Here is an 18,740-nt window from a genome sequence, read left to right on the forward strand (position 1 = left end):
AGCATTTATCTTTTAGTGATTAGATCAGGTAATATATTTTATGGTCACTGATTGAACACTCAATTCACTCTATTCATAGTTAAATCTTGCCAACAGTGTTTAGTTGTTCACAAATTATGTCATATCAATTATTGCAGATATGATATTAAGTTTTAGTCTTAATATACAGTACCTAAGTTATTTTGTACACTTGTTAAAACAGCAAAAGAAAGCATTGTATATGCTGGATGTACTTTAAAGAAAAATGTATAACTGTATAGGAAACTGTTGCTGACTGAGCTTAAGTTAGGTACAGTTAACTCAGAGACACCCTGATGTTGCCTGGGACATGATCTAGCTGACCTTTTTCTTTAAGACAGGAATCTAGGTTTGATGAGTTGACACATGGGGGTGTCCATGCGTCAAGAGGAGGGGTCCAGAATTAACATGAAACTATGTTTTCTATGATTTTTGCAGTGATTTGTGGGATTAACAGTTCATTTACAGGTATTACACCTATACAAGTGGTGCATCCATGTTCAGATGAGGCTTTGATGGTCCATAAGTGAAGTTCACTGAACTAAAGAGTGTGGTTTGATGATGGTTGACGTGCTTTCCAAATAGAAGGTTTTTCCTCCTAGCAAGGAAATACAGGTGCAGCAGTCAGAGTATTGCTGAAAGGAATCTCCTGAGAAATCTTCGGAGGCCCAGTGAGAAACAAGAACCATTCCAGGCATAGCAGACAGCCCAGGCAGTGGTTGAGGTCGAAGGTCGAGCCGTTTGGGCCCATCATGAGATCAGATTTCGGAGCCACAGCAAGGACCATGAAGCTGCATTGGAATGAGACCTGTGCTAAGGGGGCTTTCCAGAGGCCAACAGACGGGCACCTGAAGGATTAGGGGAGCGTGCCAAGCTCCATCGACAGCGCAGGAGTCCAAGGATGGCATCACGATTCTGTGAAAAGCACAGGAACCAGAAGCTATGGTGTTGCACCATGACCACTTCTACAAGACTGCTGAGGTGACTCAACAGGTGGGATCATAACAGCAGTAAAGATAACTGGATCCAACACCCTTTCCACAGAAGGGTTTTTCTGCAGAGGATGGAGAGTGGAGGAGTCATAAGTATCCCCCACAGGACGAAGGCCTGAAGTGAGGTGATGGGGGTTGGTAGAGGCCATAAAACAGGAGTGCTGACGAGGCCTGCAGCTTTGGAGATAGCTGAAAGCCTCATCGACAAACAAAATCAACTAGTATGTTTGAATGCCTATGCTACATACATTTGGACTCTGGTCCTATGGACAGTGATGGAAAAAACTGGAAGAGACATTTATGACGCCCTGCAGAACAATATATGAACGTGTGATTAAAATGTGATTTTTTAGTCTGAAGTCTAAATTTTGTCATGGTGAGTTAAAATGTACTGGACCTGAGAACTCATGATACTACCCTACTTATTTAGAGTAGACACATTAACAGTTACTGCTTATTTCTGTAATCTCTATTTATCACGATTATCTGTGCCTTCTCGAAATAGCTTCCAAGTCCACCTTTGACTTTAATAGATCATGGCGCTGCAGAGATTTCTCTCTTCCCCTTTTGTGGCTATGTTGTCAGTTTTCATTACCTAAGAGGGAAACATGCTTTCATCTAAATTCCCTAAAATCTATGTTTGCTATTATAACTTTTGTAAGGTTTTATATTACATTAAATCTTCTTGTTTCCGCTGGTCTCTTTAGGGGTCTGCCTCCATCTCACCCTATCACATGCATCCTCTTCTGTCACACCTGCCCACTGCATGTCCTCCTTCACTACATCCATGAGTCTGCTCTGTGGTCTTTCCTCCTACCTGGAAGCTACATAACAACATCCTTTGTCTAGCATATCCACTATTTCACCTCCACATGTTTTCAGACCATCTCAGCTTTGCCTCTCTAACTTTGCCTCCAAACTGCTCAACCTGATTTGTCCCTCTGATATACTCATTTCTAATCCTGTCCATCTTGGTCACTCCCAGTGAAAATCTTTAACTGCCACTTCCAGCTCAGCCTCGTGTCTTCTTTTTAGTGCCACTGCCTCCAAACTATACATCATAGTAGGTCTTACAGCCATCTTGTAAACATTTCCTTTCACTGCCATCCTTCTGTCACAAATCTCCCCTGACACTCGTCTCCACCCACTCCACCCTGCCTGCACTCTCTTCTTCACCTCGCTTGGACTCACCTCCCCTGTGCACTGACATTGGTATTACATTGGCTTTGACACAAAATAAATATTGTGGGAAGATCTGCATACACTTTCCAACTTTAATCAACTGGTGGATTAAAGGTGCTCCTTTAGGCACCAAATGTTTAAAACATTTACTGACAGTAGTATGCAATGACACAGATTATAACAGCAGGAAAGAATAAAGCTAAATGTGTACAAGAAAAGACAGGGAACACTGCTGGAGGCAATGTGGTGTTGCTTCGTGACCTCCAATGAAAGTGGGCAGATGAAGTGACAAAAACACACAAACTCTCTACTGAGGTCGAACTGCCCCGCCATCATCCTCGGGGTATACATCTTTGAAGCTCTCCTACTGATTCTGTTTTAATGCTCAGCAAAGTAGGTTGATGGACATCTGACCAATATCTTTTAGTCAATGCAGTCAAATAAAATGTCTCCCTGACTATGAACATACTACTGATGAGTACGAAAAAAGTATGTCAAAAGCAAGTACGAGAGTTAAAGGATTATACACGTATTTAAGTGAAAATTATTCTAGATTGTTTTTTCTTTTGTTATAGAGTCTCAGCCCACCAGCTGGGACTCTGACCAGTGAAGTTTATTTGAAAAACCTCTGGGAGACAGTGGACAATAGGATCCCCCTGCTCAGGAGACGAAGCATACTGTGATTTGTGTATTTTATGTTATTTACATACCTTTATTTTTTATGTATTCCACCTATTTTTATCTTTTCAATAAAATAGAAAAAAAAAACCATGACAGCTGCCGTCTACCAGTTTACAACCCTCAAAGAGATTCTTAATTACAGTTATGGTCATTTCATGCACAGGTGTAGTAAATAACAGAACACTAAATAAGTTACAGATTTTCCACATTACTCAATTTGATGAATAACCCAAAAAACTTGAAAGCCCAGGTTCGTGGTCATTTCAATACTTCAAGGCAGTCTTTTGCTGAGTGGTGAATTGCAAGGTATAGTACGCAGTCAACATGTATGACCTTGATATGAGCGGTCCTGTATAATTCACTGTATCTTCCCCTCAGCAGGGCTGTGAAAGAGAAACATGTAAATGATAGATGACTTGTCTTTCATCACTGCCGTCACCTTGACACCCAGGAGGAAATAACAATCCAGCCAGTGGGGTGTGTCACTTCCTGTGTGGAGCTACTTTGTCTTTTCCTAAAGCCATTTAGCTGCAGAAGTGAATGTCAAGTACTGTAGACTGCCACGCACAGAGACACGCACACAGTTATCACTCACTGATTGAAAACAGCCACCTCTGAGCAACAATCACCTACATGCAGTGCTTTAAATCCTTTTGACACATAATGACTTTAACTAAGTTTGTTCTTGTAAATACTTTTAAGTAATTGCATTGTATAGTTGTAAATTAGAGGTTTGCTAGATTTCAGCATATAAAGTATATAATATTTATATACATTTTACCTGATAACCACTTAAGTGTAGCATAATTACTAGTTACCAGCACATGAAGGTTTCACAATCTCAAAATGTTTTTAACACGTCCAATAATACTTACACATCTGTGTCAGTTTATCTTATTGTCTTGGAAATCTGATTTTTATACTAACAGCTCTTTGATATTTCTTGAATCCTCTTTATATGTAACACTAGTTGTCTCTGCTTGTAATTAGAGTATCACACCATGCTATAGACATTTTTGGATAGAAGCTGCAAAGGATCAAGTATCAGTACCAAACGGCAACAACGTGAAATCTCGAGAGGTGTCTGCAGTAAAACAAAGTCTAAATAACTTGCTTAATGTAATGTATGTATACTTGACATTCAATTAATTTTATAAGACTTGAAAGTTTGCGATAGTACAAGATGTTAACTGGAAAACCATATTTGTTGTTCACCGTTTTCAGCTGTGCATTTGGTTTCCCATAGCAGGACTGTTCATGTTTGACTGATACTTAATGCATCATGCATTATGTAACAGTGGATTTCAATAAGCTGTGCGTACACAGAAGGCGTAGTGTGCTGAGATGCTCAGTGTGACTATGTATGTGTGTTTAAGTCCAATACTAAATTTAGGGTCGGCTGAGGTTTTTCGAAGTGCTCAGTACCTGAACCCCTCTAAAAGAAATTGTACCTATGCAAAACATGCTGAAAATAAACTTAAGTGTAACATTTGCTTTTGTTGCATTTGCAGGCAAAGTATATATATTTTGATGAATGACTTTAATGTGCAGTTACAATGCTACATGTTCAGATATCCTTTTAAGTATCTAATGGTATGTAGACAGAAAGAAAAATATCAGATATTACCAAAATTATCCTTTAAGTCCAAGCATACCTTAGATTTTATGTTCCTCAAACAATTCATTTTATTGACTACACTTGGTACTAGCTGAGAACCTGCATGAATGGCAGTGCCAAAGATTAATATTTAATAATGTTCTCCTTCATACTCTTTTTTTTTTTTTTTTTGCAATCGCTCTTTCAGCACCTGAGAAACCAAGCGGGGTGCTGCTGTTTGGTTGTTCAGCAGGGATGTAAGGTTATTATTTCAGTCACACACTCATTAATTCAGTAGAAGGAGGGAGTCAGACGGACCTTTGACTGAAGCTGTTCTCCTTCCTGTGGCAGTGCAGGGTGACAACTCTGTGACCTTCACTTCTGACATCCTGACTCACCGTCCACATAACTGGGTTACTGGCTCTAGCTCCCAAGAATGCCACTCCATCTTTCAGCTTGACCCTGAAACACAGAAATATACTGGTCAAAAGTCCATCCATCCATGAGCATGACAAGGAATGGATGGAGCCTATCCCAGAATGGTGGTGGTGGTGGTGGTGTGTGTGTGTGTGTGTGTGTGTGTGTGTGTGTGGGGAAGAAAATGTGGCAACTCCCACTAACAGTCAAAAAATGAGAAGAATCAGCAGCTGAAACATTAGAGACTGTAAAGGTTAAGCACAACACTTAAGAACCGTCGAATGCTGCTGGATGGTCTATGCTTGAAAAAGTTTACAAGTCAGATTTATTCTATTAGCAGTCGTAACACCAGGATGACAGATGGCATGCTAGCTGAACTAAGGAGTCAGGGTTAGTGAGTTTAAATTAAATTCTGCAAAAGTTAAACAGAATTAGCAAATACACTGTAGTATCTTGTATGGCAAGTCTTGTTTTGCAAACAAAAATAAGGGCAACAACTTGGCACCAAGCACCATTTCAGACAAATTGTGTCCATTTTTTCCCCTCTCCAGTATCTACAGCTTTCATGCCACTTCTACCTGCGTCCCACCCTTTTCCCCCCTGCAATCACTTCCATTACTCATGGTCACAGTCTGTGGGAGGATACTGAGATAGTGAGAAACCATGACCTCCCCTTCTTCCAGTATGTCAGCAGCTGCTTTCTGCATTCTCGTCTGTCACACGAAGTTACTTCCAGTTCTTTTACAACATGCCAACCCGCTCTTTTTCAAACCTTTGGCACAAATGTAGCCGTATGTATCAAGTAGAAAAGGAAGCAGAAGAGGAAGATAGATGGCACGTGAAAGCTGCTCTAAAGTAAAACACCGAAGAACAAAAAGAAAAAAAAGTGAAAGTGAAAAGGAACATTTTCGTTCACTAAAATTTCAGCGCTGGGTAATTTTCCCCCTACATCAAAATAATTGAAGACTGTCCTCATTCTGCATCTTTGAAAGACTTGTAAAGGAAGAAAAAAACATGAACGTTAACGGGGGGAGATGACATGACATTCTGTGAAGCAGTGCTTAGAAGAGAACAGTCATTACATCTTCCATGTTCAACCAGTCTCCTTTGATCTTATCATGGTCGCTGCTGCGGTAATAACTGGCCTTGTGTTGGTCGCTGCCTCTGACGAGCAAAGATAAAGGCCGCTGGTGTGGAAGGCGCAGGCAATAACTAGGAGGAGACAGCTGATTGCTGTCTGCCCCCCTGTATCCAAGTTGTCACCTTAGCCACAGCACAGTAATTACCACAAACTTGCAAGCAGATGTAGCACTGACAGAGAACTACAAAAGGACCAATAATCAACTAATTTCATGCAGCATTCTGTATGCTGCATTGATCACATCTCAAACTCCAATTTCACAGAATAAATGCACTGCATTTTCCTTCTTTTCCACATCAGTTTCTAGCTGGTGCAAAATGAACTTGAACAACAAGTTGATTTGTCTGTTTATGCTGATACCTGCATTTACAGGGGGCGGTTGGCCAAACTTAACTTTTACAATATGCTCTGCATTTCAGAGTAAATGATCAGTTAATCAATACGTTGTAGTTGATGAATTACACTCCACTACAGTGTCGATGTGCTCTGTGTTCTTTCTTTCTTACTATAATATTCTATTTTTCCTGAAATTCATCCACTCTTTGACGTAAAAAACAAAGCATCTCCTATAGGGTCGGAGCAGGGGGCTGAATTAACAAATGGCATGTTGTAAATGAGATTGGTTTGGCTAATGTGATTTCTGGGGGAGGGAGGACAAACGGGGGGGGGGAGGCAATAAAGGAAAGCAATTTGAAGGGAGCTCTCCTTTCACATGCATCAGCACATGAAGCTGCCTCATTAATTCCATGAAACCGTGCATCAGTGGGATGAGTATTTACAGATGAGATGAGGTTGTCAGAAAAGACAGGTTTCAACTCCACCCAACTGAGGCTCAGAAATGACACACCAGAATGGCCATAGTCCAAATAACATGTCAGCACACCTTCCACTCTTACATCCATCTTGCATACTGAAAGAAATACCTATGTGCATTAATATTAATGCACTTTACACAGCAGGAAATTGAACAGAATACAAAAACACATTGCAAACATCCTGTAAGATCAGGTGTTGTACGTTACGTATTTCAATCTGGTAATTGCCCTGGATGATTAGGTAAGGAATTGCCAGCTATTGTGGATAACTATTGTGGCTTTGGGGCTTGGGGAAGTATGCCCGTTTCAAATATTATTGGAATTCATCTAATATTTCACTCAAAAACAGAAATCTAATAGTGGTGCTGCAGAAAGTCATTAAGAATTCTCCTTTGAGCTCAACTGCACCAAATGTCATGACAATCTAGCCTACAGTTGTTGAGACTTTTCACTCTGCTGGACCAAACTGGGTGGCAGACAATCAAACCAACACACTGAATAAAATATACATGCATGCATTTATGTTTTCAGATGCCAGCAGTTCCAGTTTAGCAGCCCCACCAGTAAAGGCTGAATCACCTTCATACACTATTAGGACCACTTTCTACTCACCGTAGAGCCTGCAACAAAATTGTATATCGTTTTTCATTAACTCTGATTTCCAGTTTATTGTAAGGGATTATACAGGTTTTGCCTCAGTGCAATATTAAAAAAAAAAGGGTAAAATAAAAAATAAAGAGGTGCCATTAACTTTTTAAAAAAATAAATAAATACTATTATGAGTACTATTCACGATTTCCTCTTAAGACACAGGGGATCCAGAGAAACATAACAGTGCAAACAGTTAAACATGCCATAATTGACATACAGGTAAAGGCCCCAGGAGACAGACTGGATTAAGCATAAAGCAAACCTGTTTATTGAAGCTGTTTGCAACGTCAAGGCAAAACTAAATCCACACACAGGGCAGAGGGACAGATCACAGACACTCTGACAAGAAAGGTGTAAGTTATTTATACACACAGGGTTAATTAGGGGAAGTGGACACAGGTGGGGAAAACACACATGTGCAAACAGTCAAGGTACTGTGACAAGGAGAAGTAAAACTGAATACAATACATATTCAATTCAATTTTAATTCTAAAGTGCCACCTTACCCCAACAATAAGACAACCCGCTTCAAGCAAAAGCTTGGCCACAGTGGGAAGGAAAAACTCTGTTTTAACAAGGAAAAACCTAGAAAGCAGGCCCAGGGAGGGGCCTGTTAATGAAGTTAATAAATGTGTGAAAATGACATGAGAAACAAATTGTCAAAATAAAATGTGCTGCAGTTTAAAAAATAATAAATATTCCTCTACAGTAGATTCAGGAGAAAACAGCCTTTGGCTTTCCTACAAAGTGCCCCTTTTTAACTCTCATTTGAAGATCTCCATACAGGGAAGAAGGAAACATCCATTTGCTAATATCAGGAGCAGGACTTTAGAGTTTATGACTTAATATATTTGTAAAAATGGAATAACTATGTGTTCACGAACTCCAGATTCAAACTTGTGAATGATTATTTTTTTCTATTCTTTTTTTTTTTTAAACACAGGAGTGTGGCTCCTATCTCTTTCAGCCCTTCACAGCAGCTGCCAACAAAGCCAACAAAATGTGAATGTATTTTTTTCTAGAGATGTCCATTATAACTGCAGGATGTTGCAGTTAGCAGCTTCGGTGCTGGAAGTTAACAATTTGAAAGAAGAAGCTGCATAACTAAACTTTGTCACGAATTCGAATGTCAACGAACAGGCAACTGTTTGACACACAGCATGAATACTTCTAGGATTTTTGGTGAGCCTCCTGCCACTGTGAATACATTTCACTTCTCTTTTATTTAGTTAACGATAGTTTTGACTCTGAAACAGCTGTGCTTAGTGAGTTCATGAAACGGTGAAGCAGAACGAGATCTGGATGATCTCCCCAAACAGCGTCATCTCTGCTCTTACAGATTGCAAGCGCTAAAAGTCAGTTTCTGATTTGACTGATGTTCGTGCTGTTGACTGTTTCAAGAGCTAAAAATCAGAGGGAAGGGGTTGAATATTTATCCCCGCAGGAGATAAAAAATAATCAAGCAGAGGGAGGGAAATCCCTCTCTCCCTAAGCACACACCCTGGTAATACACAGTTGATGATCACTAACTAGGAGATCTTTTTATTTTAACTGCTGATATTGGGATCGTTGAGAGTTATAAATATCTAGGTGTGGTACTTGACCGTAAACTGATGCCACTACTAAAAAAGTTCAACAAAGACTGTTCTTTTTAAGGAAAATGAAATCTTTTAATGTCTCATCTGAGATGTTGTCTTTGTTTTATAGAAGTTTTATTGAATCTGTGATGTCCTTTTGTATCGCTGCCTGGTTTGCTAACTTGACGGTGAAGAATAAGAATCGGTTGAGACTTCTGGTAAAAACTGCTAGCAAAATTTCAGGGCGCTGGCAAGATGGAATTTTGGCCATCTACAATAGAAATGTGCTTAGAAAGGCGCTTTCTATTATTAATTGTTTGAACCACAGTGAGTTTGAGTTGTTGCCGTCCGGCCGCCGTTTTAAAGAGACCCTGGGGGGAAGACTAAAAGACTCGAGTTTTCTTTTATCCCTACGGCATCTTGTCTCCTGAATTCCTGAAGGCTCTGGACATTGTAGGGCTGTCCTGGTTGACACGCCTCAGGGCGTGGAGATCAGGGGCAGTACCCCTGGACTGGCGGTGGTGGTCCCCATCTTTAAGAAGGGGACCGGAGGGTGTGTTCCAGCTACAGGGGGATCACACTCCTCAGCCTCCCTGGGAAAGTCTATGCCAGGGTGCTGGAAAGGAGAGTTTGTCCGCTAGTCGAACCTCGGATACAGGAGGAACAATGCGGTTTTCGCCCTGGTCGCAGAACACTGGACCAGCTCTTTATCCTCTCAAGGATACCTGAGGGCGCATGGGAGTTTGCCCAACCAGTCTACATGTGTTTTGTGGACTTGGAGAAGGCATTTGACCGTGTCCCTCGGGGTGTCCTGTGGGACGTGCTACGGGAGTATGGGGTGTCTGACCCATTGCTATGGGCCATTTGATTCCTATACAACCATTGCAAGACCTTGGTTCGCATTGCCGGCAATAAGTTGGACTCGTTCCCGGTGGGTGATGGGCTCCACTAGGGATGCCCTTTGTCACCAATTCTGTTCATAATTTTTATGGACAGGATTTCTAGGCGCAGCCAAGTGGCGAAGGGCTTTCACTTTGGTGGCCTCAGAATCTCATCTCTGCTTTTCGCGGATGATGTGGTTCTGTTGGTTTCATCGGGTGATGGCCTCCAGCTCGCACTGGAACGGTTCGCAGCCGAGTGTGAAGCAGCGGGAATGAGGATCAGCACCTCCAAATCTGAGGCCATGGCTCTCTGCCGGAAAAGGGTGGAGTGCCCACTCCGGGTCGGGGATGAGTTCCTGCCCCAAGTGGATTAGTTCAAGTATTAGTAGTAGGGGCTCAGAGTAAAGCCGCTGCTCTTCCACATCGAAAAGGAGCCAGCTGAGGTGGTTCGGGCATCTGACAAGGATGCCTCATGGGCACCTCCTGGGGTTGGTGTTCCGGGCATGTCCCACCGGTAGGAGGCCCCAGGGCAGACCAAGGACACACTGGAGAGATTATATCTCTCGGCTGGCCTGGGAACACCTTGGTGTTCCCCTGGACAAGCTAGAGGAAGTGGCTGGGGAGAGGGAGGTCTGGGCTTCTCTGCTTAGGCTGCTGCCCCTGCGACCCGGCCCCGGATAAAGCGGAAGAAGATGGATGGATGGAGATGGCATCTTGTCTCCTTAATGGCAAATAACTGTCCTTTGACTTTTTATCACTATTATTGTCATTATTTTATATTATTGCTCTGTTTATTTTTATCCTGCTGCTAAACTAATTTCCCCTTGTGGGACAATAAAGAAATTAAATTGAATTGAATTGAATTATTCATGAATTTTAAAAACATATAAAAAGGAAGAAAAAAAAAGACCATTAATGAAAGACAAGGATCCCAGTAGTAATATAACATCCTCCAGTGGCAGTAGCAAGGAAGATTTCAAAACAAAAGCTTGCTTTGGATACGATAGTCCGATTTTAATCACTCTGACAGGATAGAAAGTCACAGGATTTGAGACAGAAAAAATTAAAAATGCAGGAATAATTGCCTTTAATGACCTTTAATAGAGTACACACATTCTCAGTTAAAACTGAGGCAGGACAGATTTGGAATAAACAAAAAACCCAGGACCCAGAAAATGAGGAACAGCATATTACCTTGAAAGGAAAAGTTCACTTCAAGATAATAACGACTAGACGGCATTTAGCAAATGATTGCACTTTCAGGTATTATATCCTGCTGTCACTCAAAAGCATCCTTTCTTACATGATGTGTAAATGGCCTTTTGATAATAATGGAGGAGAATAGGTTAGGTAGGTGGTGGGGGTGATGTTGAGAGCATAACGGTCTCAACATCAGGGGAGATCTTGGTGTTAAAGGTATGTGAGCAGAAAAACTGATTAGCTGTGAGGATTAAAAAAGAAGGGTGTTGTGTCAGGGTGGGTGAAAAAGGCCAGAGTATGGGGAAAACATCCATCAGTGGAAAGAAGCTAAAGTGAGAGATAATGGATAAGAAACTGGAATATTATATATATAGCAATGGCATTTGCTGTGTGTTCTGATTATACATTTTCAACCAAAAGAGACAGAAATTTATGTCAGTGCCATTAAGAGGCTACCTGAAAGGTTTTGAGCTCTAAGTTATAATAATTTTAGTTTAAATGAAAAGAAAAGGGAGAGAAATTATCCCTTGTATTACCCTTAAGGAGAAAAAAAACAACAACTCCCTTTTAACAGGAAGAAACCCTCAGCAGAACTAGGCTCAGGGAGGGGTGGACATCTGCCACGACCTGTTGGGGTGAGGGGAGCAAGAGAGGACAAAATCATGCTCTGGAAGAGAGCCGGAGATTATTAATAATATAATTGTTTCATCGCAGAACAGGTAAGGGTTTTGATTTTTGTTCTAAGAATGAACACATTAGGGGAAGTCAGCATTAAAAGAAAACTTTTAGTGAATATAAATGAACATGAGCACAACAGTTTTGATTTGAGCTGTGTCACAAAAAGTACCTTTGGTTCCTACATCACCTAACACCTCTTACAAAGGGGTGTTAGGTGATGTAGGGTCACAGCACTTATATATACTTGAAACCAATGAAAGGGAAACAAATAGATTGCAAATTGCTCTGGTTGGTAAACTCATTGTTAAGCATATTCCAAATTGATTTTAAAGAGGTATTTTAGCTGAATTTAATCTACAAACAGAAGGGTAAAATTGGCCAAATTGCATTTAGGTTATTTAGTCAGCCTGTGTTCCATAATTCTCAAACACCTGCAGCTAAATCCTGTTATGAAATATAAACAGACAAGCTGTTGGGTATAACAGCCTAGATTTTCTTTAGGCTTTTCTCTGTTGCTCTATATCCCTGTCCTCAAAAACGAAATAATCTTCACCAGCACGGGGTAAAATTGAATTAGAAAGTAGCCCCTGACAGCACAACCAGGCTGGGACCTGGACCAATAAATTAGGAGAATGAAACAGGGCTGCACAGGAGCTTTGAGTCAATTAGCTGAAGAGTAGTTGTTGGCGGAGTGTTTTTCGGGGCGAGTGGACACAGGCAGATGTGGAGATAAAGAGAGAGCTAATTCAATTAATGAGTTTGATGCTGTTCCTCCCATTATCAAAGCTAGTTAAAAGTGCTGGTGTGTAGCAATGTTGAGAACTGAGGACAAGATTACCACTATCCAGATAAAGAGTGCACACCAGACAATGCTCATCTCCACCCATGCATGCCGCTGCGTTTCTCTCCATCTCAACCCTTTGTGTCTTTCTCAGCACATCTCTTTTCCCATCTGCTTTTGTCTGTCTTTATCTTTTTCCTTTGAAACATTATGCTCCTCCTCACTGCATCTACACACCCAAACCTCCCTCACCTCAACTCCATACCTCTAGAGTTCTCCATCTGTCTTTGGTGTTCTGCATTTATTCATAAAAAAATGAATCACACATCCTTGAATCGGTCATGCTTATTAATTTTATGTAATGACCTTATCTTGGTTGATAAATTTTCATCAGGCAATTTGAAGCACTAATGAGTGAAACATGTTAATTAAGAAAAGTGTGTACAAATAGCCGACAGTTTGCAGGAACTCCCTCCTAGTTTGCAGTGTTTTGGTCCAGCACACCTGTAATTAGGACTTCATAGGGTATGAGACCGCTGCTGAAAGTGTTCACAGGTAGTCTTTCTACCACTGTGGTCCAAGCTTTGATGAGAAATATACCACAAGCAGTAGCAATGTCTCAGCTGTTGAATTGATTAAGCAACTGGTCATGTTCATGTGGCTTTAGCTTACATCTTCTGCCATTACTACAGTAGGTTAAATTTCAATTTGTCAGCACTGTCTTTGCTTTCTTTATGGTAAGTATTAAAAACCAACACAGGTTTGTTTCTGCTGTCTCTTGTAATCATTGTGCATAAAATCAGTTGGTGATCAAATCCATAACCTTTACATTTTGGGACCAAAAGACGTACCAAATACGTCTGTTGGTTCAAAAAATAAATATTTGTTTTGGACTTTAAAACAATTCAGACATGAATGATTGACATCTTTATCTGTTCAAGTGATCAATCGCTCACCTAATCATCTGCATCCATGATGATTAGGTGAAAACTGAAAAGTGCTGAAACTAAAGGCTTAAATGGCCTCTAACTTTACCTTTCTTATTTTCACTTCTTTCTACCATTCCATGTGCGAAAGATACAGGGGAAAAAAACTACCATGTTTTCATGAGTTATGCTTCATTTTTTTTAGTTCTTTGGGTAACTGCTATAGCTCAGGAGACTAGGAGATCAGGAGATCAGGAAATCAGGTAGCCCTCAGCTGGAAGGCTAGTGACTCCTCCGGTCTGAATGCCAAAATGTTCTCAAGGAATATGAGTGTCCGTTTTAGATAAAGCCCCAGTTTAACAGGTCTAGAAACCAGCTGGCCACCCTCTAGTACCTACGACTGCTAGGGGAAAAAATGTATATTTCCCAAATGGTTTACGAATGGTTGTTCCAAGTGTTAGGTAAAATTGATGACAAAAAAATAGTAGATTGCCACGGTCGGTTGTAGTTACATTGAAGACACCAACCTGTCTAAAAACACTTGCCTAATACTTCCTGAGGAGTTGTGAAACTGAAAAGTGCAAGAAACTAAAAACAGAGACCATAAAGTATAAGTTATGCCTATTGTTATATGTTGGCTGTAATGGTTAGACAACTCTTACCTTGAAAGAAAATGTTCTCCATTACACTTTTTCAGTTACACTACTGCACAACGAATAGTTGGCGACTGTTTGCAGACAAGTTGGGGGTCTTCTAACTTGTTGGCATCTTGCTAGCAAATTGTCAACTTTGGCAGTCTGCTAGCCACTAAAGCAATCACAACGAGGTTTTTCCTCCAGCACCTCTGCTGTCATCTCTGTGTGACCAATTTCAGCTTGTGACAACCAGCAAACAATCGCCAATCATTTGGCCACAACCTTTTTCACCTAGAGGCAGCCAGGAAGGTACCGAACAGTCTCTAGGCATAAACTGGGGTTGCACAAATGTGTCCATCTGCGTATACATTTCTGTTCAGACAGCAAGAAGAAGGGTTTTTACCCATCGCACACATGCTCCCGTGCAGTCCTCCAAAATGCTAACTGATAATTGGCTGACATTGGTTTGATGAGAAAAGGGAAAGGAGTAACAGCAGAATTCAATGGGAATGGTACAGTAGAACTGTGAAAAAACTTAAAAGATCAAAAATTTCAACACAAAAATCACAGACACTGGTTGCAGTCGACATTTTTCACTGTTGTTAACCCTTGTTTCACTTCAGCTCTTTGTCTGTTATAACTCCGCTCTTCTTCTGATAGACCAACAACAACACAAATAAGATTGACCCACAGACCAGGTGTACCACATGCACTGCCGCCATCTGACAATGAAGCTCCCTGCAGGGACACGGGTCATCCGCAGACTCCCAGTGGACCGCAAACGTGCTACCCTCACTGAAGGATAAATTCCACTTGAGGCCACACGTACTGTTTGCATAAACTATAGAACTCTGTGAAGCTGGCTTGTACTGTCAAGTGTAGTAGTGTATATAGTGTTCATAGTGTCAAATGTAGTAGTGTATATAAAAATGTAGAGAAGTGCTAAATAAATCCCGAGCCATTTACAATAATTATGAAATTATGAAACAATTATAAGAAAAATTCAAAGGTGGACTTTCATATGTAAATCACACTATCAAAGATATGTAAAACTAATGAATCCAACAATACATATAAAATGTGTTTTTAACTTTTCAACTTCTTTTTCCATATGCATTGACCACCTCGTTCTTTACAGAATACGATCCTAAACTAGACAGCATATATATTAGTTATAAGGACGTGTTAGCTGCGAGGGTTAAAAGCTACCAATCTATCAAGGGACAAGGATGATCAGAAGTAAAACTTAAAGTGCCACTCAGAAATTTCAAACTGTGGTGGATTGTATTGAGTGCTACTTAATTGAGTAGATGCTGTCTTTCACTAAACACTACCCACATTTGTGCATGTGGCTATACAAGGTCTGCACTACCCAAGAAAATCAGTTTTCACTTGTAGAGGAGAGAAGAGCACAAGATTGCCTTTAGCCAAAATCTTTCTTCATCCATAGCTCATCCCCGAATAACACACAGAGTGTGGTTATGCCTCATATGCAGTAACATCTAACATCTCTTTCAGTCTTTTTTTAATTAAAGGGAAAAGCAGGCAGATGACTGACATATGAAGCTTGGACCTGAGCTCTGGGAACAAACTCTCGCCTTTAAAAGAGAACATGACGAAATAACTGTCAGAGAAGTGTGGCTGACTTCAAATGAGAAGAGGTTAGAAATGTGAGCTGGCCATACCCTCATGACACGAAAGAATCCATGACAGATCAAGAGAAATCACATGGGCAGGAGCACTGAGAAATGAATTTGAGTGAAATTCAGAGAAGCCCCTGAGCGGGGAAAGGAACATTTAATTTAAAAACCCAGGTTTAATACATACAGCAAATCTTAAATATAGGACATCTTAGTACTAATAAAATCATTATTTTCCTGCAGCAAATAGCAAAGGTCCCAAGGTCATGATGGCCTTTGATCCTTGAACAGCTGAATTGATATAATTTACACTCACAATGAGCAGTCCTATCATTCTCAAGTATACTTTTCACTTGTCACACAGCACCATTTAAACAGCATCTGAACAGTGATCAAAATGCACATGGCTTCTATAACTGAGGCAATGAAAAAAGGAAAATTCCCAATGTAATGGCTAAAGACCAAATTCAACCAGCCACATACTTAAACAAATGAGACAAATTGGGTTCTAAAAACATGACTCTTTGAGCAAAGGCCTCAAGAGTGCTATGACTGTAATATGATGAGATAGCACTAATGTTCCAATTTTTGTACAATAAAGGACTGCTGTTTTGGCCCACAGTGCAATCCATAGAGAAGCCATACTATAAAAGCGAGGAAAGAAGATGTAATTAATGCATTATTTCTTTTAAAAATGTAGGAAATGTAGAAATTGTAGCTCATTAAAAATAAAATTCACAAACGCTTACAGCTTAGAGCAATCAATGAGTTTCTTTAATCTCCCCCAAGCTCTCATTATCTCCCTAAGTCACATTATTTTTAATGCAACAAAGAATATGTTATTCTAAATAAAGAAAAAAGGCTATATGTGGGTGGGTATTGACTGAAATGACAAGGAGATCCTTGTGTGTGCAGCGACTGTGTACATGAAAGCGGGCCAACGGGATGATGACACCAAGGGGCGTGACAGTGCAACACCCACAGTGGCCAAAAGCAAATCACCTCCAGTATATCACAGCTTGGTTCTCATCACCATGCAAGGCTTGAAATGTAAAATTCAGGAACATTACCAATCTGGTGCCCTACATGTAGCATATTTTGATCCTTACTTGAGTCATGGGATTGTGAAGCAAGCACAGGATTTCAGACACACAAATTTGAAATATGTGTCACAAGGGTTTTCCTTTTCATATTTGATGTTTGTGCAAATGTACAGGATACTAAAAACTTCCAATTTTCAATTTGCTTTAATGCTGGATTTCAGGAACTTACTACACTGCTGCTGTAGATTATAGCTGAAGGAATGAGGTCATGTTGTAGCAGACAGAAGCTTGATCCCTATGGCTGCCATTTGAAAAGAAGCCTAGCCAGTTAAATAGGGTAGGAAATAGGGGATACAAACACATGCAAACACTGCTTCCAGTAAAACCTATCTGACATAAGGTTGCGTTCACGGGATAAAAATTTGACTTTGCGTTTTCCTCCATTGAGTTCGACGGATCATCCAGGACTGATCCAATATTTGGATTGGTACACAGTATAATCTCACGATATAGTAGGTCAGATTATGGCAGACTGGTGGACCTGATGGAGAAAGGGTTACACTGATTAACACTGGTGCTATCATTGCTCCAAGCATTGGGCACATACAAATGCAGTGCAATGAGTAGTCAATTGGCTTTTTCGTCAAAAATCACAAATCAAAGCATCAAATGGCTGCACAGTTTAATGACCAAATGATGTCTTCTATCCTTAGACTGGTGGTTCAATAAAGAAAAGTCCCTCATCAATGAAGAATGAAGGATAGTGTCTGTCCATCCATGTATTCTCTTCCACTTATCCTTAACAGGGTGATGAAAGATGGCATTAAACTTAAATTTAGTTTAATCACTGATAGTGCACATTTTCAGGCTAGAATTATTAACCCACTCACATTCACTCTTAAGCCATGCTTTAGTTTTTTCACTGTATTTTTCAGCTGATTTAATACTTTGCTCCAGAGTAAAAAGGATGGATTACTATATAGAGAGGATAAATATTATATGGACTAGTTCTTGCATAGCACTACTACTCAGATGAGCACTTTCTACTACAAGTCTCATTAACCCAATCACATACGCATTCACACAGTCCATTTATGTATGCCTAAGCACTTTCTAACATTCACACACAAGCATACAGCACCTGGCATTACCAAGAGGTCTGACATCCAAGTACTAACCAGGCTCGACCCTGCTTAGCTTCCGGGATCAGACATGCTCAGGGTGGTATGGCTGTAAGCCATATTACTGGCATACATCCATCTACCCATTTTCAACTTCCACAATTTGGCGCCATGGGGTTGCTGGGGTTTATCCCAGATGTCATGGGGCAAGACGTGGGATACACCAGTCTATCATAGGGCTAACACAGAGAGACAGATAACCAGCCCATTTAGAATCCCCAGTCAACCCAACATGCATGTCTTTGGACTGTGGGAGATCCACACAGGCACTGGGAAAACATACTATATATAAACTGAAGCCAGCCGTTGAGTGTGAGGCAACAGTGCCAACCATCACACCTACATACCACCTACTGGTTTACAGTATTTACAAATGGCAAATTGAATGACATTTATAAAGCTCTCATAAATGGTCTTCAAATTGCTTAAAGCACAGAGGTCTGTTTTGCCTGTATGAAGCTAAATGCAGAAATTTCATGACAACATCTGGATGGAATTTGATGGAAATGGATACAGGAGAAAATATCTGTAGTTTTCACATTTTCAGTGAAATGTGTTCAAGTCTACAACATTTATTGTCATTGTAAGAGGGTAAAAATATATCATGTCAATGTCCTTGTGAGAATGCCATACTCCCTACAAACACAGATCGGACTAACATATATGCATATATATCTCTATATATTTATCTATATAAATATATA

The 18,740-nt window shown here is 40.4% G+C and overlaps 1 protein-coding gene across 1 annotated transcript in view; it reads right to left on the reverse strand.

The window, feature by feature from the left end:
• Positions 1-18,740, reverse strand: part of LOC102214774 (transmembrane protein 132C) — a 146,577-nt gene that overhangs the window by 73,562 nt on the left and 54,275 nt on the right. The window contains exon 3 of the mRNA XM_005729346.1: positions 4,789-4,932. Coding sequence (XP_005729403.1) covers positions 4,789-4,932 — 144 coding nt within the window. The remainder of the gene's footprint in view (positions 1-4,788; positions 4,933-18,740) is intronic.

The sequence above is a fragment of the Pundamilia nyererei genome, unplaced genomic scaffold (genome assembly GCF_000239375.1).
Source record: "Pundamilia nyererei isolate P.nyererei 1_Seehausen unplaced genomic scaffold, PunNye1.0 scaffold00032, whole genome shotgun sequence".
Classification (NCBI taxonomy): domain Eukaryota; kingdom Metazoa; phylum Chordata; class Actinopteri; order Cichliformes; family Cichlidae; genus Pundamilia; species Pundamilia nyererei.